Raw genomic sequence first — 22,488 nt, 5'->3', positions numbered from 1 at the left:
AACTGACGAATGGAAAAACGTGGAAGAGCTCAGTCCCGAATAAACGTGTAATCAAAAGGCACCTTTGCACTTAGAAGCTACATCGCACCCTTCTTTCTCGTATCCATCCTCATCGAATTCCGAAAATATCTTCATTACACTCTAGGTCGTTTGTCTCTTTTCAGCTTCAATACTCATTTGTGCAGGCTCCATTTCGTAATTGCAGGTTAGCAGATAAAATCTCACATATAAACATATATCGATTGCAAGACATACATTCGAATATGTCTTCCCTAGGTGATGAAGTGCCCACCAAGATCTCGGAGGACTTTGGCTTCAAGTTCCTAGGCCAAAAGCGAATTTTGCCCTCCTTTAACGAAAAACCTCCATTTGCATCTTTACAAAACCTCGCTATCTCTAATAGTAAATCATTATTCATCGCTGCTTCCGGCAATAAAGTGGCAATAGGCGAATTGCAACTGTTGAGAGATCATATCACTTCCGACTCTGCTCCATTGACGTTCAAATGGGAGACAACAATCGCAGATGTAATATTTGTATGTTTTCATGGTGATGAGGCTTTGATATCAACCAAAAATACATTACATTCGATAAACTTGGACGAATTGAGTGAATTACAGACAATTTCTTCCTTTGAGAACCCAGTTTGCCAATTGAAAATTTTCAAAAACACCTTAATATTTTTGAATTCAAACAATGATTTAACAGCGCTCGATTTGAATACAAAATCAGCTAAGCCATTGGCGCGAAATGTAGCGTCTTTTGATGTCGCGAAGTCACAGTTGGTAATTTTATCAAAAGATAGGAACTTTCAAAGTTTCTCAATGGAAAACGACCCAGTGGATAAACAGTTCGAATTCTCCATACCGTCGGAACTGAAGGATCTCTCAGTTGATGATTATGCTCCTCTCGATATCAGTATACTTTCTCAAAGGATATACTTTGTGGTGTTCGGTAATTCCGTTTCAGATTCTGATGAAGAGGCTTCGTATGATCAAAAAATGTTCATCGTTAGGTACACGGACGGCGGCGCCTCATTTCAGGAGACTTTTGATATTACACCGCCATTTGGTCAAATTGTAAGATCTCCATATGTGTACGACATTACTTTGCCAGGTTTAATCAAGCCGGCTATGAACGTAAATATACTAGCATCATCATGTTCAAGTGAAATAAGTATATGGGACTCAGAAGAAGTCATTGAACCATCTCAAGATGCCAAACGAGCTGTGCTGCCTATCAGTGAGGAAACAGACATGGACACAAATCCAATTGGTGTGGCCGTTGATATCGTCACTTCAGGCATCATCTCAGAACCTTGTTCTGGTGTTGATGCTATAGAAAGATTACCGCTTATCTATGTTTTGAACAACGAAGGTAATTTGCAAATAGTTGGGTTGTTTCATGCTACATCGATCAAAACCGGCCATTACAATGTAAAACTGGAATCAGAAGAAAATGAAAGGCCTGCATCCCCTTCTACATCAGAAAAGATTACTCTGGTTGGACAGGAAGAAGAAGAAGAAAATAAGGAAAAAGAAAAAAAGGAAAATATGGATCTGAGCGCATCTTCTGCCTCAGAAAATCCATTTATATCACCAAATACCTCGGGAGGGTTCAGTTTTCTCAAGAAACAACAAGCTACTACCAATAGTTTACAATCTCAAATTTCTTCAGCCGTCGGTGCCCCCTCATTTGGATCAACGCCATTTTCACTCAATTCGTCTTTAGTCTCATCTGGTACTTCTGGTACGGCAACTAATGATCTGAGCACTGCAGGCGCTGCCTTCGGTAAACCAGCGTTCGGGAGTGCCGCGAAAGAACCATCGGCCTCTGGGACTGCATTCGGAAAACCTTCTTTTGGTACACCTGCGTTCGGTTCCGGCGTTACGGCTGCTGAGTCATCTACCTCTGGATCTGCATTTGGTAAACCTTCTTTTGGTACACCTTCATTTAGTCCTGCCGCGAAAGAACCATCAGCCTCTGGATCTGCATTTGGCAAAACTTCTTTTGGTGCACCTGCGTTCGGTTCCGGCGTTACGGCTGCTGAGTCATCTACCTCTGGGTCTACCTTTGGTAAACCCTCTTTTGGTACATCTGCCTTCGGAACTGTCTTCAGTGAACCAACTACGACTGGATCTGCATTCGGAAAGCCTGCCTTCGGTTCATCAACTCTTGCATTTGCCAGGAATGGACAGTTTGACTCAAGCTCTACCATTTCAAAACCCATATTTGGTGATTTGAGCCAAGGAAGTTCGACTTCACCGTTTGCGGCCCTTGGTAAACATAAAGAGGATAAATCCGAGAGCGATGTAGGCTTTTCTTCGACACCTTTTGCTGCAGACCTTAACGTCTCTGGCAAACCAAATACCAATACTTTTGATTTTGGCAACGCCCCCTTTGGATCTTCTAGTTTTTCAAACGCTTTGAACTCGGTTGACACTGATACGCCTTTCGCACTCGGTACTCAGTCTTCCCCATTTTCTTCTCAACTGGACAATAAATCACCTTTTAGCTCCCTCGTAGAAGACAATACAAAAAATGAAGCGACAGACAACTACTCTTCTAGCGAAGTTGGTGATGAGGACGAAGATGAAATCAATGGATCAGATATAAGCGCTAATGATTTAACAGATTCTACTGTTGAACAAACACCCTCTACTAGATTGGCAGAGTTATCCTCAAACACGAATAGTGAAGTCCTCGAGGAGGAAAGGCAAAAATCCTCCATTGGCAGAATAACTGAAACTATAAAGAAAAGCGCCAATATTGACATGATTAGTTTAAAGAATCCTGTATTTGAGAATCATGTCAAAGCAAAATCCGAATCACCATTTTCAGCATTTGCAACGAATATCAACAAACCAAGCTCTACTACTCCTGCTTTTTCTTTTGGAACCTCCACTGTAAACAAGGTAAACACATCCACGACTGCAAATTTCTCTGAAGATGTACCTACTTCGTCACCTGAAAAAATTGATAATGGAGGGAATCCTAAAAGTGCAGAAAATCCTTTTTTGCCCAAAGTAGAAGGAAGCAGAGTGGAAACGATTGAGGGGGAGAATAGCCAAGAGACAAAAAACGCTACTTCTGAATCAATTGCTGAAAAATCTCACAGTACTTCGCAACATGACATTGGTACCCCAGAACAAACGACTCCCACAGTAGAGAATGTAAATTCTGATAAAAAGCTTAAAACAGGGGCCGAAGATAATCTGCATGTTGTTGCTGACTACGATGATAAATGTAGAGAATCAGAGGGAACTACAGAGAAGCATGAAAAAACTGGTCGACAAACACTAGAAGCACGAGAAGATGAAAGGGATGGCAATGAGGAAGGTTCTGAGCAAAATATGGATGTGAAAGGATTGGAAGACCGTCATTCTGTAGAGGACATTGTGAGTGGAGAAAATGACAGGCAAATCAATGGAACAGAAGAATCAGATAAGGACAGACAAAGCAATGAAACAGAAGAATCAGGTAATGACAGACAAAGCAATGAAACAGAAGAATCAGACAATAACTCGTCATTAAGCAGTGGCAAGGAAGAAAGTATCTCGGATTCTTATGATAAGTTAGAAGATATAAATACCGACGAGTTGCCCCACGGTGGAGAACCTTTAACTGCAAATGATGAGGTCCTTTCTGCTGATTTTGATGTACAAACCTCACCTGAGAACAGTTACGCAGAATCTGGTATACAAACGGACTTTTCAGAAAATTCTCAAGAACACGAAGTTCAAACGGACGCTATACCTGTGAAGCACAATTATACACAAACCATTGAAAAGGAAGTTATTGATAATGATATTCAAACTGATCCCATCGAAACATGTGATTTTTGTGTTCAAGCATTTGAAAATAATGAGAACTACTTGGCCGAGCAATATAAACCAAAACCATTAAAAAAGTACTACACTGGCGCCAAAGTATCTAACATTTCTTTTGTTTCACAAAATTCTACCGTACGGTTGATTGAAAGCACGTTTCAAATGGTCGAAGCTGAATTTGTTGTTCTTAAGGAAAATATCCAGAATATGGACAGTTTTTTAATTGACCAATCAAGTAATCCTTTAGAAACACGTACAATCAAATCTATCAACAACTTGTACACTTGGAGAATACCAGAGGCCAAGATTTTATTGAATATTCAGAATGATGTCAAGTCGGAACACACACAAGAAACGAATTCCCAAGTTCAGGCTTTGGAAGAAAAAGTATCAAATTACGTTGAAAAGAATATTGCAAAGATGAGTGATGATCTCATTAATGCTAAAGAGCAATACTTATTTTTGACTCATTTCAATGAATCTTCGAGTGAGTACTTCAAGGATCTCAGCACGCACCAATTTAGAATGCAAAAAACATTGCGTCAAAAGTTATCTACTGTTTCCGCAAAAATTAATCATATTGAAGAGTTGTTGAACATCTTGAAATTGCTCTCCATGAAAAACAAGAAGCTGGATGAAAATCCACTGGTGACGAAACTGGCTAAGGAATCTCTTACACGTGGTGGATTATTGGAGGAAATAAAATCCTTGCGTGAAGAAGTGAATAAATTGCAACTGGAGGAAAAAAGTGCGGAAACTTTGTCATTGGAGCCATCGTCTTCATTAGCTAAGAATATAAAAGCGTCTAAAGTTGTAGAAGTCGGAATGGTCATGAATACGAAGAAGCAAATCGGTGATTTTTTCAAGAGTCTAAACCTGGCGAAATAGTAGACTATGTAGATATATCTACGGTCCAACGCCATTAATAACGAACGTGTTCCTAATCACGAAAAGAATGCAGAGGAGTAATATGGAGAATTCAAGGTTACATAAAATTCACGATCCTCAGTTATCGCTAAAAAAAATGGTATCAAAAACGCTGTATGTAACGAAAAATGAAGTGTTTGCGTACACTTTGTATATTTACATATGTATACATGAAGTGCACATATGTTTCGTCGGTCTCCTTTAATTATTCTTTAGCCAATCTATATAACGTTTCTTTGAAGTAGTTTATCAAATGTGTGTTTTCTTCATGAGTGCCGACAGTAATTCTCAAACATCCAGAACAACCTAATTCATTACCTCTAAATCTAACTACGACACCAGATTGAGTGGCTAACTGATAGTACAACTTCTTTGCTAAAGCATTGTCACCACCGTTGATCCGTATCAAGATGAAATTTGCATCCAATCCACCAACATATTGGTCATCAACATAATCTAAAGCTGTTAAATCCTTCAAGAGACGCATTTTCTCTTCGTTGATTAGTTTGGAGGTAGCCTCCATTTTTTGCAGACTACTGTCCTGGACAGCCTTCAGTGCATATTCAGATGCCAGAGAGGAAATGTTATAAGGTGCCTTCATTGCATTTAGAATATTTGCCAAATCCGATGTAGCATATGTCATACCTAACCTAATACCGGCTAAACCAAATGATTTAGATAGCGTTTGCAAAGTTACCAAATTTGGATACTTGGTGACTAGTGGGGCGGTAGATCCACCGCAAAAATCTATATAAGCTTCATCCACAACAACTAACCCGTTTTCCCAATTCTGTAATATTTTTTCAATCAAACAGGTTTTAATCTTGGCCCCCGTTGGATTACCTGGTGAAGTAACAAATATCAATTTAATCAGGGGATCATTTTTCAAAATCGTTAATGCAGCTTCTGTATCCATTTGAAAAGAGTTATCGGAAACAGTTAATGGACATTGAACAACCTCTACGTCATTAATGTTTGCACAGACAGAGTACATCGAATATGTTGGTGGGAGAACCAAGATTTTTTCCTTTCCTGGAACACAACAGGCTCGAATGATAGCATCGATACTTTCATCGGACCCCACACCTAGACACAAATTATCAGCTCTTAGGGGCTTTACGGTTGGATCATTGGAATAACTACTGGTCTTGTTCCTGTATTTCGTCATTGCTGTCTTGAAGTCCAATTGATGAGGATCTGGATAGCGGTGCAAATTGGTCTTTCCTAATTCAATTGGCACAGGTCCGTGAGCATTTTCATTGGCGTCCAACAATATACCCTCTGTGAAATCATCTCTTGCGCAACGATAAGGTTCCAAGTTATAGATTTTTGGTCTAACAATTCTCTTCAAATCGAAAACCATAATGTAGTTCTAGTATATATATAAAACACAACCTGCTGCTTTTCGATTGTAATGCGAGTTGAGAAGATTCAGTGGAAATTGCTCTCACACAATGAAAAGTACTACATGAATTTGAGCTACTTTTTAGCTTATATAACCTGGAAGATAAAAAGACCTTAAAGAATCAGGGTAAGAAGTATCTAAAAAGTGAGTCAACCGCATGACAAGCGAAAGAAAAAAAAAATGCGCCATTACACCAGTTAATATTGAAAAGCCAGCAGCAGTTTAGTCATCCCGAGTTTCGTTCAACGGCAAAAAACGGGTGACTCATAGTTAACTAGATTCGGATTAGTCATTAATTATTACCATTCTTGACTCCGTCTTCCTGAGAATAGGTCACCCGGATATAAGTCACATGACGTGGTGTACGATGATGCCCCTAGTGTATCTAACAAACCTTATTTAGTAACGTCTTCACGGCTGCAACCTATTAGATATCTTTTGTTCTTTATTTGAGGAAAAGGAATTTGTATTTATCGCTTCCGAACAGTAGAATGACTTTTGAAGAGCTTTCATGGTCTTTGAGACAAACAAATGAATGGATCTAGAATAAACTTCAAACGAAAATTAGCAGTTTTGAGTGTTGGCGGTTTCGACTGTGTCGTTTCCGCCGAGCGTGTGAGCTCAAAGTTATTTTATTATATATTCTATGAAAAATGGTAACTATGAACCTGACCTTCTTTTCTGGGTGTGGTGAGAAGCGTACGGCACGATCAGAAAATATTGATTTCTCAATTAGTTCTTCGAAGTTACCATTCCAGGTGACATGTGCATGCTACGTAATACTAGTACGTATGAAGAACAATAATTCACGTTTTTCAAATACGGTTCTTTGCTGGGGCTATTGCATTGCACGTCTATAAGGGATTTACCTTCGTTCCTGCATAATACGTAGACGTTCTTTGCGCGCCGCCGCGCAAAAAGGCGAAGAGCGCCCATAATAGAGCGGCGGGAGGAATGGGGCGCAAAGTGACATTTCCCGATCCAAAGAGTAATTTTTTCCGTTGTGCGGGCCTTTCTTAAAAAAAAAAGCTTAATTTATCTCGTTTTCCCTTTTGGCCTAGGAATTTTGTATTGTTCTTGAAACAACTTTGTCACACAGTCTAAAAATAAACTGAAAAATCAAAAATGGAGAATTGAAGAGAAATTCCATTGGCGAAAGAATGTAGAGAGAATAATTAATATATTAGCTGGATCATTCAAAGAGCTCATCGCTACAAAAATAATAAATACAGCGGTCAGTTGCAAGAGATTAAGGCACCTTAACAGAACGATAGAAGCAGAGTAAGTTAACAATCAGGAAAAAATGACATTAATTACCATTAACAAGAGAGGCTTACCAAAGTTGACTACGGCCTCCACAGCGACAACAGCTAGTTCAACCAGCATAATAACATCAGCTGTTTCTTCATCTTCTTCTGCATTACCTTCGTCCAACTCTACATCATCTTCTGTCATCCCAAGTATCACTCCTCCGTCTAAAAATGGTAACCCGTATATTATAGATTCTGGCAGTATGCCTAATGGAACAGTATTCATTATAGTTGGTGCCATTGCGGGAGCGATTTTTTTGGCTATACTTCTATGGTGGATAATAGTGACGTATTCTTCCCATAGACTGACTAAAAGCGTTCAAGACTATGAATCAAAAATGTTCTCCACACAGCATACCCAAAATTACGGTGATTCTTCGTACACGGATTTGTCAGCTAAAGGCCTCTACCAGGATCACCCCCACGACCGGTTTGATGATAGCGACGCTGAAAATAAGGATGAATCGGCCAAAATTGCGCTGGTCTATCATAATGTCAATGAGAAAATACTTTCAAGTAATTTTGAAAGACCAATATCCCCTTTAGTATCTAACTCGAATAGAAATTCTTTATTTATTTCACCAACCGGTGATATTTTGAACAAGACAAGATTATCCAAACTTTACCAGGAAAGTCCGAAGTTACTACAAAAACCTTTGGTTGCAACCAGTAACAATGCGTCTTCAAATTCTCTAATTTCCACAATCTCTTCGTCATCCATATCGTCGACTGATAATGGTAACGAGAAGAAAATCGAGGAAGACATGAAGAAACCTGCCAGAATTGCAGCCTCACCAAACCGGAAGCTCTCAGGTTCACCTGGAAGCAATGACAGCTCAAAAAGCCAACGCAGTAAGGGGAGTTCGTTGGCTGTGCAGCCCAAAAGAAAAGCTACGCCTTCTACATACCTTGAAGATATGCTAGAGGGAAAACAACAGGATGAGTAAAACCTTGAAGTATTTTTTATTTTTTATTTAATTTTTTTTAGTAGTAGTAGTAATTACATAAGAAATATAAAAATAATAGGAATATGTTAGTTTCCCTAAGTTATTATATACTGTTCGTTTAGTCTCTCTTTATGGTGTTGTTGTTTTTGTTTTTGGCGTGCGAGTATTTTAGTTATATTACATAATAGTACAGCCGGATCCACCGTCGCTTTTCGCTTCAGTTGCTACTGGGCCCGCGGTTAAAGCAACTCTTGCAGCTTCCGTGAAGGCTTCGTTAACACCTTTATTTAGTTTAGCACTACATTCCAGATAACGCAGCGCGCCAATCCTCTTCGCCATGGTAAGACCTTCTTCATAACTTATCAGGTTTTTGGCATTAGAGTTACTATTTACGTTATTGCTGTTGCCATTGGAAACGCTGTTAACTTGTTGGATATTGTTCGGCGTGATGGCGTTTGTTTCGTTCTCGTTGTTTCTCAAGTCGCATTTTAGTGCGACCAAAACTAATTTGACGCCCTCACAATGATCAGTGATTTCACCTACCCATTTATTTTGAACGTTCTCCAAGGAATCGCGTGAATCAATACTAAAACATAGCATTATACATTGCGTATCTGAATAAGACAAGGATCGTAATCTATCAAACTCTTCTTGACCCGCAGTATCCCACAAAGATAACGTGATATGTTTACTGTCAACAAAAATATCATGGATATAGTTTTCGAAAACAGTGGGCTCATACACTTCAGGGAAGTAACCTCTGGTGAAAACATTCAGTAACGAAGTCTTACCACAGGCACCATCACCTAGAATAACAATTTTTCTTTCGATTGGCTTATTTGATGCTGAGGCTGACCCACATAAAAATGACATTTTTTTTATCCTATTGTTGTTCGATTATAGATTTACCGCAATCTTGCTGTTATAAAGTAAAAGTGCTAATTAAAACTAGAGATGAGATGATAAAAAAATGAAAGTCAATGCTTGCCTATTCTGCAAAACTTCAAAATTGTTCGTGTGCTTTTTTCTTTCTTTCCTTTTTGCTGTTTACCAATTTTCCACAACTAGATCAAGAACTGTAAAGAAAAAGAAAAAAAATGACCGAACGGGTAACAAAGGTGTACATCATGATTGCGGGTAACATTATTTGCGCATGTCATGTGTTTTAGTTAGGTTTCCCGGCTTTAACATCTTCATGAAAAGGTTGTGTCCCCTTCTTTCTTTCCTGCGCGTCATGTTCCAGATTACCATTCTTCGCGCAACTGCTAAAACAGTGTTCTAGGAAAAGCCGGCCGATGAATGGTTCTGGGCCGCAAGTAGCCGGGCTCGACCGGAATGGGTAAGTGGCCCTAATTTGAGTTTCGCTAACTCCTTCCAATGTCGCAACAGAACAAAAAGGTCAATTACACGTGACCAGATAAGGATTTTAATATTGTGTGCTTATTGGAAGGCCGAAACGAAGTAAAAGGAATACACGGTATGTTTTTCTCATGCTTATCAGAGAGTTGCCTATATACATGGTTCCACGGCCTGGTCCAGGACATTTTTTCCTTATCTTGAGGAATCATCTTCTCACGTAAGTATGATTATATGCCCTCATGCATGTGCAAAACATGCTGACTGATTTCGGACTTTTACCCAACACAAAGGTATTATATGCCCCCCCCCACTTGCACGCAGTATGCAATGTGCTTTCCTGCGAAACGTCCCTCACTTTTCTGTCTTTTGCATATGCATATCTATACTCTTCCTATTTCAGAGTGAAAAGGAAAAAAACACAAACAACTGCTTTTCAAATTGGCCAGCCGATGCAGGTCCTCAGGTACTTCGTTTATTCGCTTACATAAGCGTGCAAAAATTAAACGAGGGTGGCTGCTTCAATAGTGTGCAGGGTATAATTATTTGCTGCTTCAAACTAGGACTTTGTCTTGGGACAAACGCACGAAAAATGTGCAGAACATTTAGCCCGCGGGTTTTTTGCGGTTGAGTTCTCCTGCTTTTTATTGCTTCTGGATTTGCTTGAAGGAAACCTCAAAGGATCTGCGCATCTTCTCTTACGTAAAGCAAGGGTAATATTTTGCCTGGGCAAACCCAAAATGCGGAAGTGGGAATCTTCGAGGTTGCGGCCTTCCAGGTTTGGATTAACTGAGAATCGTACACTGAGGGGGTCGGTTAAATTTTGTCGACGGGATTCGAATTTTCTCTATTATTTGCCGCAGCTTGCAGACGGCAGAGTTGATCTCAAGAGGTTGACACCGCATATGGCATTCTGTTGTTGCAAAGTTAAAATGTGTCGCCCACCACAGTTCCTAGGGTTGAGTGTCTTTTAAGCTTTTTCGAACCGAGCATACTATTGTGCTTGTTCCTTACTTCGTTAATTTCTTGCATATTATACTAGTTGAGTGTATTTTTATTCAAAATGTATATAAATAAGGGTTGGTCTCAACGTTCTCTATTACTGCGTTCTAGGGAGTACTGCTTATCTTGAACATTCATTTTTTTGTTCAAAGCAAACAAGAAAACGAATTGTTTTTGGTAATACTGAATTCACCCTGTTCTTTTTATTGCAGCCTAACTTTTTCGATATTTTTTTTTGTTCCCCGTTTGGTTGTCCAGACTGCTGTTCATGATAGTATATTATATTATCGTTTTCTTTTAACTATTCCCCACGCATTTTTTTTTAGTGCTTTTTTTTTTCTTCGTCTTATTCTGGTACTTCAAAAGATGTACTTGGAATACCTTCAGCCAAAGTTGAACCTTATGGATAGTTCAAACTCTATGAATAAAAATTTTCCTGATTATTCACCGAATTTAAACACGCCCATTACATCGAATTTTAATGAAGAAACGGGCTCGGATTCCTCCTTGATTACCCCAAGAATAACTTCGAATTCGAATTCGCATTCGAACTCAAATTCTAATTCCAATTCTAATTCTAACGCAAGTTCCATAGATGAAAATGAGCTAAACCATTCCAACTCATCCTCCTCTTCTGCAAGACAGATCAGGAAAAAGTGGAAAGAACCTGAAGATATAGCTTTCATTACCACAATAATGAATAATTCTCAATTATTGACATTCGTAGAATATTTCAAGCCCATGAAGAATTTTTGGAAAAAAATTTCAAAGATTCTGTTCCAACAATATGGGTATGAAAGAAATTCTCGCCAATGTCATGATAGATTTAAAGTCTTATACACAAAATCTTTGAAGGTGCATCCAACAAAGAAAATAAAACAAAAGAAGAAAAAGTCAAAGCAGGAGACAAACTCAACTTTAAATTTTGATCCGTCAAAATTATCAAGAATGCAATATTTACTTCTACAGTTACAGAATACTTTCAGTTTTGTAAATGGAAACATTATATTAAAATCGCAAAAAACTCTGAAGCCGACCAAAAATGGTGATAACGATAACATTAGTAACAATAAGAACGCCCATAATAATAATAATAACAGTAACGTCAACGAAAATAACAATCATAGCACTAATGTTTTCAGTACACCAGAGCATATCCAGTCCAGTATAAATCTCGATAAATTGGAATCTTTACCGGCTTTGGATACCAAAGTGGAGCCTTCATTCATTAGCCCAGCCCAATTTTCTTTATTGTCATCAGCGGCAGCTGATAATTTCGTTCTGCAAACTCCACCATCGCCTTTTTTCCAACAAGCAATACCTCTACAGCTACCGCGGGATTCGCAGCAACAAGAGCAGATTTCACCAGTAATCTCTACGGATGTAATCTACATGTGGCAAGCAATGTTCAGCACTATTGAAAATTTAAAAGAACAAGTTAACGGTTTAAAAAATGAAGTAAAACAATTAAATCGCAAGTTCTACCAACAGAATAAAATATTACACAATATGCCGACTTCAGATTCAGACACTTTCATGCAACATTAAAAGATAAAAACAGCTGACACTAAGAAGTTTCTTCTCTAATTCATGTTTGCAGCACACTCCAAATGTTTTGCTTCTTGTCCTCAATCAATAATTTTTAATTCGTCGTTTCAACCTTTAATAAATTTTTCAAATTCTTTTCTTTCATTTCTGTCTTCAACATTGTGTCTCTTCTGCGTGTTATTTCATTTTTCATTTAGATGTTTAGATAATGCCGTATACACTTCCGCTATAAATATACATATCCGATTCTGGAAAGTAGGGGGAGGAAGAATTTTCTCTTTTAGTGTTTTTACAGTTTTTTTTCTTCATGCTCTAATTTTTCTCTGAGATTTTATCTACCAACCGACTTTACTACCGTATACCGACCGACTTGCCGACCACACATGGTTTGCTCTCGTCCTTGAAACAGCAGCTGTCTCCTATTCTTCGGAAAATGGAATGTTGATTAATATGAAGATGAAGTCAGAACACTTAAAAATGTAGGATCATATTTCATCTTTTCTACCATCTTATTTAGCTAGTGCGGCAATAAGAATTGCGGATAAGATTCGTCTAGATAAATTTGAGCAACATGTTGCAGTGGATGCCTTGGCAGGGAAAAGATGGTAGAAAGCAATTTGAAATAAACTTGTAAATGCAGCTGTACATAAAACTGCAGCACGATGTGCTTTCACAGCGATACACCACGCAAATGCAGTAAAGCCAACACCACTAAAGAGAAGTGTCACAAATGCTGAACGTAATCTCGCCTCCACCAAATCGAACTGAATAGTTTCTGCTACTCTACTCTAATCACCCTTATATTAATCCGTCAACTTTAACTCTTGTTCTTAATTCATTTGTTATATTCGACCCCTCCTTGTTCTATAGCCCCAATTTTGAATACCGATCAGCCGAGATAATGCTTGTCAGCGTTGAAATCTCTGCAGGTAAAAAGTAAAGGAAAACTTTTGCAAACTGATAGATTTTTTTTTAGTTGAATATTATCCTTAGGCAGTCTGGTGAGTAGTCCACGTAGAGAATCGCAAATCGGAAATAGATAATGAATTGTTTATCCCATGCGTGCAAATTTTTTCAAAGAAGCTAAAAAACTTACTCTAGTACGTACTTTTAACGTCTCCAAACCAGGATCGTCTAAATGAAGGACTTTTTCAGAGCAACAACTTGAAATATAAGAGCCTTATTTAAGAATGATTTTGATGTTGCTGAATCGCTTCCCACCAACGTTCTTTCTGTTTCTGGCACACGATTAAGGCCGAAATAACAAAACAAATGCCGGAACCAATAGCTAAAATTGCTCTCTAACCCCACCGATGAGCGCATCAAATAAGCAGATCCAAAAACTCTGAATACTGCAATTAATCCAACATATCGGCCTTTCTGTAGCTTTGTGGTCACATCTCCCACTATTCCGCTCTTTATTGCAGTAATAGGAGAAATACCTGTCGCTTATAAAACGTCCCAGTACCAGAATTTGGGATAACTATGCGAAGATGCCAGTCCAATAAAAGCACAGCAGTACACTTACACTGTCCAGAGTACAACAGGTTGCCCTTCAAATGTATCACCTAGACACCCATGATCGAAGGTGCTGGCTGGCCCTTGGAAGACGAAATATACTACAGTAGCGACGCTAGCTAACCATTCGGTGATGTTAAACTTCCTCTCAATCACTGTAAGCACGGGATAATAGATAAATCCTAACACTGTGGAAAAAAACCAGTGAGGATTCACTGAACGACAAGAGGCATTTTCTGACTATGACTGAACTTTGAATTGGATGCCAAATCAAATTCTGATTTGCTATCTATTTCATAAAAACAATTGGATCTTCCCATATCTGTATTTTCCCCGAGATTTGGGCCAGATCTGTCCCCATTGCCATAGTTTTACTCTTCCTGTCCACTTTTGGACCAATAGGCATTACACATTACTGAAGGTTGTGTTTGGCCACGGCATGTCTATGAAAGTGGTTTTAAAGGATTTCTTTATCTATCTGATAAAAGATAGTGCCTTATAAAATTGTGTCGCTTTTCCTTTTCATAAACAAGAATTAGCTCCTTCAAACATTTATTAGATATTTGCCTCTTTTTTTTTGCTAGAGGATATTCGATACATTACGATAGGTTTTCCGGTCTGTCAGCATCATTACACGGTTGTCAGCCATGAGGATAATCCAAATTAGAAAGTGCAATAAAAGGACCCTTAATAGCGGGCAAGAAATTAGGAACCCGAATCTCCGAATTTCGCATATCTAGTATTTCCGAGCTTGGCAAAAATTGACGGGGAACAATAACGACAAGGCACATCATCGCTTGTTTCATGTTTGCGGGATGTGTTGCTCTTCTGGATTGATTCTTACAAAATTTGAACTCAAAAACGGTACATATTTATACTTATTGGCGTCTGCTATTTAGAGGGAATATATTATACGGTTCCTCTTCATCGGCTGCGAGGTAATCAGAAGATGTGCTTTCCATCCTTCCGAGAAGATTTGCTTCTTTGTTGGACCCTGATTCTTGTTTCTTCCTCTTGAAAGCCAGTTCTTTCCCTTTTCTCAAGAGAATAAATAAAAGTATCGATGATGATGATGTTAAAGCCCCCAAAAATGTAAAAACGCCTCCGTACTTCATTTTTTCTACCATTTTACTCAATGCGGCAATAAAAATGGCAGACAAGATGCATCGAAATAGGTTCAGACATCCTGTGGCAGTAGATGTCTTCGACGGGAACAGATCAACAATAAGAGTTGTGGAGAAAGTTAGAATGCAATTAGAGAAGAGCGACGCAAACCCACTCATACAAAGAACTGCCACCAGCGGAGCTTTGGCGGTAATGCACCAGCCATATGCGCAAAATCCACAACTACTCAAGATCAACGTAACGAATGCAGGTTGTAGTCTCGCCCTAAAGATATTAAAGGTATATTGAGGGTCATTCTCCATTATATTTTGTACCACACCCGGATCGTTATCATGCTCTTCTAAGAGCTTTAATCTTTCCTTGTCTAACCAGCTTTGATATTTCTTCAGTCTAGCTCTATAATTCCAGTTCAGATACTTTCCTGCAACGACAATACTACACAATGTGCAAATTCCGGAGGGAAGGTAGCATAATCCCACTTTTGCAACGCTTAAGTGATATTGCTTACTTAAAGCAGTGGATAGTGCTGTAAGATGTGTGGTATACATGGAAAACTGCAACCCAGCGATCAACATGAGTATACAAATTTCATAGGCTTTCAAAATCTTGAACGGCGCCAATAAATTCAATTTCGTGGGCTGTTCCAAAGTTTCGTAATCCGGATTATCTAAGTGCAAAGATCTCCTCACTGTTGACAATGCAAGAATGGGCGCCCTATTTAAGAGTGATTTTGGCATCACAGAGCCATTTCCCGAAATATTTCTTTTTGTTTCTGGCAATATTAGGAGAGACGCCAGAAAACAAATGCCGGACCCAATTGTCAAGAACCAAAAAATGGCCCTCCATCCCCATCTAGATGATAATCCTGCACCTATAAGGGCTCCGAATGCGGAACCGAGCACCTGAAACCCAGCAGCATATCCAACGTACCCGCCGCGTTCCGCTCTTGTAGTAATATCACCCATAATTCCGCTATTGATCGCAATCACAGGCGAGATCCCGGCGGCTTGTAAACACCGTAGCACAATAATTTGAGCATACGTTTGAGTACAAGCAAGGCCGACACAGGCACCAAAGTAAATAATGATTGCGATAAGCACAACAGGCCTCCTACCCAGAGAATCCGCAAAGCCGCCCATGAGCGTGGGGGCAAGACCCTGAAATACAAAGTACACCACAACAGTGACGTTGACTAATTGTTCGTCAATGTTAAACTTTCTTTCGATGACACTCAGAACGGGATAGTAAATGGCACCTGCTATGGTCGAAAAAAATCCAGTAAAGGCGCATTGAGCTATTAAAACTGTCTTAAATGAACGGGAAAACCGCGAGTGAGGAGGAGCTGTAATTTCTGGCTCTGGCTTCACACTCTCAGTCCTATGCAAACTCAGTTTATCTGCAGTTTCCTTATTGTATGACCGTATACTTTCTGCAAGCTCGTCCTCGAAGTCATTTCCTAACATTATATTTGATGTTTCCCTTGCCATTTTGTAGTCCATAAGTCCAAGAGCACAATTACGGCTACGGGATGAGCAGGAAACGACTGGACACATCCACCTATGTATTTATATTTTCTCGATATCTGAAAAAATGGTTCTTTATCTAAGAAAAGATGGTGACGCCATTTATCTATTCTATAACCGCTATTAACTAACTTCATCAAGGCCAACAGAAAGAAGCGGGCAGCTCCCGCGGCGCTGTCTAAGCCAAGACTTGACTTTCTCGACGAAAAATGTGCTAAAAAGGCGTAAACGGTGGGGGTCAGGGTGCTGACAGTCGTTACCTCCGTTTTACGGCCGTCCAGCCGGGTGAGAAGAAGAAGAAGGATTAAAAACGCCAAATCTACATACAAATGACAGCATATACGCTTCCATCCATACCTTATTTTTTGAATATTGAAGAAATATGAAATAGATGAAGGCAAAAGAAATAGTAATAATAACACGGCAATAATATATATATATATATATATATATATATATATTTCGGAACTGAAGTAAAGGTGGACAAATGCATCGAATGGAGGTCACGGTGAGAAGTATAAATGTAGAAATGGCTCGTGACAAAAAAAATAATGATAAAAAACATAAAAGAAAAGCTACCTCACCTGATGGCTGTGCATCATGTGGGAGGAGGATGTTTGGGGGTATGGATTAGAAAATTAACAGGTCTGTGAGATGAACCCGGCTGAGGATTTCGCATGGGCGACCTAAAATTCGCCATGGAAATGTTAGCGCTCTGCGACCTTCTATGACTGAAACTTTTTCTTGGTGGATCTCGTTCTTGACTGTGTTGCAGCTGTTGTTGCTGGCCGTATATGTTTGCTTGTGGGCCCATGCTCATTACGGGGTGCGCACCCATGTTTTGTTGGTAAAGGCCGTGCTGGTTTAGAGAGAGAAATTGCGAGCTCATCACAGGTGTCTGGGACTCGGAATTTGGGTTCATCGTTGGCAGCGGAGGCTGCGGTCCCATCCCTGGCGGGTATAAATACTGTGGCACCAACTGCTGTACTTGTGATTGTGGGGGTTGCATATACGGATTCGCCATCCACTGGCTTGCAGGTACGGGCAAAGTGTATGCACTCGGTTGCTGATGCACTTGAGGGTATCCGACACCTGTTTCAATTTCCGACACCGTGGGAATATCAGATCTGTACCTTCTATGGCCCCGTGGACTGGCTAACTCAGACGCGCCTATCTTACGTTTCTTCGTCATTGTCGGCGACGGTACCATAAGGTGGTTATTGTGATCATTGCTGGCGTCCCTGCTCATCGACATGTCAAGAATCTTGTTCAATATCGAATCACTGATTTTATCGCTTGCCACACATTTTTCGATAATTTGGCTCAGTTTGGTGAGATTCGACCCACGTATCTTCTCTAATTCTTTTGTGTCATTTACCAATCGTATATTCACAAACTGGTCCACTAGGTCGACATCACTTGCATCCAGATCTTGAACGTCGTCGATTCCAAGCCGTTTCAGCAACTTTATTCGCAGTGATAGAGACTCCCTCGTTTGTAGCGCTTCTGCTGGTCTCCTGCCGGAACTCTCGTCTGCGGCATCAGCTGTCACTGTAGTGCCGGAAGACAACGAGAAATTCTGTTCTCCTTCAGCAGCCATTGGTCGTTTTTGCTTCTTTTTTTCTTCGAATTGCTTATGTGGCTCTCGTTCCATAATATAGCATTCACTTTGATTTTCGCCTTTATTCTCTTTCTTTTAGACTGTCCAATTAATCCTGAGTTTTTAACTCGTTTTGCGCCTTTTTGTTTGAGTTGAGCGCAAGGATTGCACGCAATTTATTTCCTGTTCTGCGTAGCCTTTGAAATACGCGATTAGATTTTGGTTTTTTACTTATTTAGAAAACGATTTTCTGAGTTCCCAGTTTTTCTTGACTTCCTTGCACACCTTCCAAGTCTTTTCGTGGCCTATTGCTTTAGCCAAAATGAGCAACTCACACCTCTGCCTTTTTACTGCTCTCTATTTTTTCAGCTTGTACGAAAAAAAAAGGAAGAACTTATGAAGTCCCCCCATCTGAAGCAGTAAATTTCTAAAAATTTTCTTTTCACCATCCGCATTTTCCCTTTTTGATCAGGAATTTCCTAAAACAGTATTCTTTCTACGGGTAATAGCGGGGCAAAGTTCGTCCCGCAGATCCTCTTCGCGCTGTTGCCACCGGGGCTCAGAAAACTACGTGAGGAAAGATGTGCCTTGATGCCCGCATTAGGGAATGTAATGATTTCGTAAAGCACACAATTTCCTTTTTATGAGCATTGTAGAGCTGCATCTGTACTATTTTTAGCTGGATAGGAACAGGCTATAGTAAAAGAGGCCGAAAAGCCGATGAAAAAAACAGTTCTTAAATTTCTTGTGGTATCGGATTGTATGTGTTTTTTATGTAAATCTACTTAGCTTATTTCGTCATTGAAATCTTCCCATCCAGGAATACTTTTGATTAGGAAGATTGTCCTCATGAATCTCAGCTCTGTTAATGGTCTTGCAAACTACTTGAATGATGAGAAGAATGCTCGGACCCTTCACGAAAAGAAAGAAAAGTAGACGATATACATATCTGGAAAAAAGAAAAGAGAAACATCATGATTGAGTGAAATATAAGGGGTGGAAAAAAAAAAGGGAAACAAAAGTCACGTGCCTCAATTGTATAGGACGAAGTGAGCTTTACCAGAGGTAACAGAAACAGTACAGCCATCAGCGCCGCCAGAGAACTTACCATTTTCGTAAACACATTCTCCAATGACATTGGATGAATCATCGGCAGCAACTATCTTGACGTTGTAGTTCAATGCATCACTGTTGTTTGGGTTAGGAATCAAAGATAAGTAGGCGACACCATCGGTGGAACCAGCACCAAAATTTAATGGGGCCCAGTTACCGATACCCGACCCTGAAGTACCCCAGATACAACCATCTTCCACAGAGACCCCGGCGTTGTTAACGTAGTATTGGGCAGACGTCTTCTTACCTTCCCAAGTAAAGTAAGAATCTTGGTCGACGACGGTCAATGGCAAAGAGCTACCGCCTTCTACAAAAGTTGGGATAACCATGTTTTCGGTACCTGGATAGTCGGTTCTGCAAATGGCAACACCTTTGCTCAACTTGGAAACGACGTAAGCGGCCTCGACACCCCATTCACACAAGTGGTCGGCGTCAGTGTTTGAACGGTACAAGTAACCGTTCTTACACAACAAACCACCGACGGATCTACCGTCGGATGGTTGCTCGGATGGCCATTGGGTCTTGGACATACCAGGTTGGCAGGAGTAGGAACAGTAAGAGCCCTCCTTGCACGAACCGCCAGTAGAGGTGTCGGTATTTTCCACACCGGACCATCCACCCTCGCCGATCCAATCAATAGGAATTACACCTTGGCCGGATGGGAATTTGTCGCAGGAAATGGTACCGTCTTGGAATTTCTCGCTTGGACCTGAGAAGTCGGCCAAATCACCGTATATACTACCACTGGAAGAAGAGGAAGAAGAAGTGGAAGTAGACTGGGAAGCGGAAGATGAAGAGGAGGCGCTGGATTTTGTGGCAGAAGAGGAAGTGACGGAAGTACTGGATGGGGTCGCAGAGGAAGTGGAAGCGTCACTTGATGTTTGGGTGGCTTCTTCAGTGGATGAAGAAGAAACGGAGGTGGTTTCTGGAGCAGAAGAAACGGAGGAGGATGATGCCCCTTGAGGTGTCAAGACAGTGGCGGAGGCGGCCGCTGTAGAGATCTTTTCGTTCTTAGCTAGAGCAACAGAAGAAACAGCAACGGAAGCGGAGGTGGTTGGAGCCAGAACAGAAGTTGTGGTAACGACGGCGGCGGTGGCGACTGCAGTGCCAGAAGTGGCTTCAGCAACGGTAGGGACCACGGTGTGGCCATCAGAGTCGACAACAACGGTTTCGTAAACGTACTTGTACGCAACAGCTCTTTTGTGCTCGTGAGAATCTTCTTGGTGTACGTCAACGTGTGGTAGTGCAGACACGATGGCACTAGAACTGATCAACGTAGTAACGGCAGTTGAGAATTTCATTGTTTCTGCGGGGAGAGTAAGGATTGGATATTAGTTAGTAAGGTGTTTTTCCTATTTTCTTTGAGTACTGCTTCACTTCTGCAAAACCTTTGCAAGTTCAAGCTGTTCGACATCTTATTTAAGTTGTAGACAGCTGCTGTACAGGTCGTGATGTGTGTATTATGGCTATTTTTTCTTTCCTACCAATGTAGATCTGAAGGTTCTCTTGGCTGACGCGAAACGCCAAACTTTTGGATACCCCGATTTGGAAGAGGTGTCCGAATTTGGAGATCGCGCGTAGCAACTTTTCGCGACGAATGTCGTTTCAGGAGGAACGAAGATAAACCAAAAAGAGTAGTTGAGCAGGGCAAAGCTAATGTTGGAGGATGCATCGGCGGAGGGGGCAGGAAGTTAGAGTGGTGTGGTGAGAGGAGAGCAAGGTCAGATACACACACAGCAGTAAGGGCTTGCGAAGGTGAATGAGATAATATTGTGGAATTTACGAATAACATACTTGAATAGAGTAGCTCAGTTCAATTGGTATTTGTAAGTCGGAAAGGAATGTAAATAGTTGGATAGCACTAAACGGAACGTTTTCTTGTTTGCTAGTTAATTTTTTAAGGAAGGATTGTAAGTAGTTGGAAAATTTCGAGGTGGGAACAAAGGTATTGTTTCTTTCGATTCGAATGGGTCTTGCTATAGCGTCTTATTCAACTGAGTATATATATTTGGATATGCTATTCTCCTTGTGAAGTATGGGAAGGGGAATGCGAAGACAAACACAATACAGTTTCATGTGTTTTTATAAATAAACAATGGCGGTTTTCGAGGAAAAAACAACAGCACGATGCGAAAATGAGCGAATTTTCACTGTAGCGCGTTTCAAGTGGCATGAACGAATGGAATGAGGGAAAGTGACAAGAATTTCAAGCATTGCTGCGGTGAGACATAAACAAGGCTTCAAGTAAAGTATGGCGTTAATGTTATAGTTTTGCTAGCTACTGATCACATGGCGCGGTACACAACCTATTTATATATATATATATATATATATATATATATATATATATGCATATACAGCAATTGGCGTGGTGAAACACGCTAATCGCCTTTGTTCTTCTGTTTCAATTTCAAAGCACTGTTGACTTTGTCTAGTTTGAACTTCCTTGAAAGTCCTTTCTCCAGTAGCCAGTAAGGAACAAGTATCATGACGAATCGCATTATGGTAGCAAAGGTGCCTCTGTATACATCCACGGGGTCTCTGGAGCTCAAGATGTCTTGAACCAATTGTTTTGCGTACGCTTCCGCTGGCATGGGCTTGTTGTCTTTTGCCATGGTCTTTCTTGAATTGAAAGCGTCTCTGCCCTCAGGGAAATTGTATATTGAGTTTTCAGGCAATGGCCTCTTGTCTGCAATGTCAGTAGCCACACCACCAGTGATGGCGTTGATGACTCTCACACCGAATGGCTTCATTTCCAGGTGTAAACCGCGAGCGTATTGGTGGATTGCCGCTTTAGAGGCAGAGTATATACTGCCAAAGGGGAATGACACCACTCCCGCCAGAGAACCAGTAAAAACAATAGTTCCTCTCGAATTAACAAGGAATTGCGACAGTTCACGACACATATTGACGTGTCCAAACACGTTGACCTTGAAACATTGCTCGATTACAGCATCAGTGGCATCCATTGCGGCGAAAGTACAACTCTGACCGGCATTGTTGTACAATAAATCCAATTTGCCATCAGGCAATGTAGTTCTCAAAAAACCTGCAAAGGTCACAATTTCTTCTGGTTTAGAGATATCCAATTTGTATGGTTTGACACTGTCGCTACCAAATTGAAAGGTTAACTGTTCCATTGGTTCCAGTCTCCTCGCACATGCATAGACCATATATCCATTTCTGGCTAATTCCTTCGTTATCTCGCACCCTATACCGGCTGAGGCGCCCGTAACCACGGCGATTTTCTTACGTTGCGATTTTGATTGCGACATGTTCTTTGC

The 22,488-nt window shown here is 40.4% G+C and overlaps 9 protein-coding genes across 9 annotated transcripts; 3 read left to right on the top strand and 6 right to left on the bottom strand.

Annotated features, from left to right (window-relative positions):
- Positions 1-263: 263 nt before the first annotated feature.
- NUP159 (FG-nucleoporin NUP159) lies at positions 264-4,718 on the top strand (the record flags this gene model as incomplete). The annotated part of the gene is made up of 1 exon (XM_056228664.1): positions 264-4,718. The coding sequence occupies one exon, from the start codon at positions 264-266 to the stop codon at positions 4,716-4,718; it is 4,455 nt and encodes a 1,484-aa protein (XP_056088363.1).
- Positions 4,719-4,962: 244 nt separating this feature from the next.
- Positions 4,963-6,120, bottom strand: HIS5 (histidinol-phosphate transaminase; the record flags this gene model as incomplete). The annotated part of the gene is made up of 1 exon (XM_056228663.1): positions 4,963-6,120. The coding sequence occupies one exon, from the start codon at positions 6,118-6,120 to the stop codon at positions 4,963-4,965; it is 1,158 nt and encodes a 385-aa protein (XP_056088362.1).
- Positions 6,121-7,465: 1,345 nt separating this feature from the next.
- PRM5 (pheromone-regulated protein PRM5) lies at positions 7,466-8,419 on the top strand (the record flags this gene model as incomplete). Its single annotated transcript, XM_056228662.1, has 1 exon — positions 7,466-8,419. The coding sequence occupies one exon, from the start codon at positions 7,466-7,468 to the stop codon at positions 8,417-8,419; it is 954 nt and encodes a 317-aa protein (XP_056088361.1).
- Positions 8,420-8,596: 177 nt separating this feature from the next.
- RHO3 (Rho family GTPase RHO3) lies at positions 8,597-9,292 on the bottom strand (the record flags this gene model as incomplete). The annotated part of the gene is made up of 1 exon (XM_056228661.1): positions 8,597-9,292. The coding sequence occupies one exon, from the start codon at positions 9,290-9,292 to the stop codon at positions 8,597-8,599; it is 696 nt and encodes a 231-aa protein (XP_056088360.1).
- Positions 9,293-11,143: 1,851 nt separating this feature from the next.
- Positions 11,144-12,325, top strand: RPI1 (Rpi1p; the record flags this gene model as incomplete). The annotated part of the gene is made up of 1 exon (XM_056228660.1): positions 11,144-12,325. The coding sequence occupies one exon, from the start codon at positions 11,144-11,146 to the stop codon at positions 12,323-12,325; it is 1,182 nt and encodes a 393-aa protein (XP_056088359.1).
- A 2,396-nt stretch (positions 12,326-14,721) lies between these two features.
- SKDI09G0490 (MFS transporter) lies at positions 14,722-16,455 on the bottom strand (the record flags this gene model as incomplete). The annotated part of the gene is made up of 1 exon (XM_056228658.1): positions 14,722-16,455. The coding sequence occupies one exon, from the start codon at positions 16,453-16,455 to the stop codon at positions 14,722-14,724; it is 1,734 nt and encodes a 577-aa protein (XP_056088358.1).
- Positions 16,456-17,089: 634 nt separating this feature from the next.
- On the bottom strand, positions 17,090-18,145 carry POG1 (Pog1p; the record flags this gene model as incomplete). The annotated part of the gene is made up of 1 exon (XM_056228657.1): positions 17,090-18,145. One exon carries the CDS (start codon positions 18,143-18,145, stop codon positions 17,090-17,092), a length of 1,056 nt encoding a protein of 351 aa, XP_056088357.1.
- A 977-nt stretch (positions 18,146-19,122) lies between these two features.
- On the bottom strand, positions 19,123-20,505 carry SIM1 (putative glucosidase SIM1; the record flags this gene model as incomplete). The annotated part of the gene is made up of 1 exon (XM_056228656.1): positions 19,123-20,505. One exon carries the CDS (start codon positions 20,503-20,505, stop codon positions 19,123-19,125), a length of 1,383 nt encoding a protein of 460 aa, XP_056088356.1.
- Positions 20,506-21,585: 1,080 nt separating this feature from the next.
- Positions 21,586-22,479, bottom strand: AYR1 (acylglycerone-phosphate reductase; the record flags this gene model as incomplete). The annotated part of the gene is made up of 1 exon (XM_056228655.1): positions 21,586-22,479. One exon carries the CDS (start codon positions 22,477-22,479, stop codon positions 21,586-21,588), a length of 894 nt encoding a protein of 297 aa, XP_056088355.1.
- Positions 22,480-22,488: the final 9 nt, after the last annotated feature.

This window comes from Saccharomyces kudriavzevii (genome assembly GCF_947243775.1).
Source record: "Saccharomyces kudriavzevii IFO 1802 strain IFO1802 genome assembly, chromosome: 9".
NCBI lineage: Eukaryota > Fungi > Ascomycota > Saccharomycetes > Saccharomycetales > Saccharomycetaceae > Saccharomyces > Saccharomyces kudriavzevii.
Note: the sequence above shows the minus strand (reverse complement) of the source record. Positions and strands in the feature narration are given on the sequence as shown.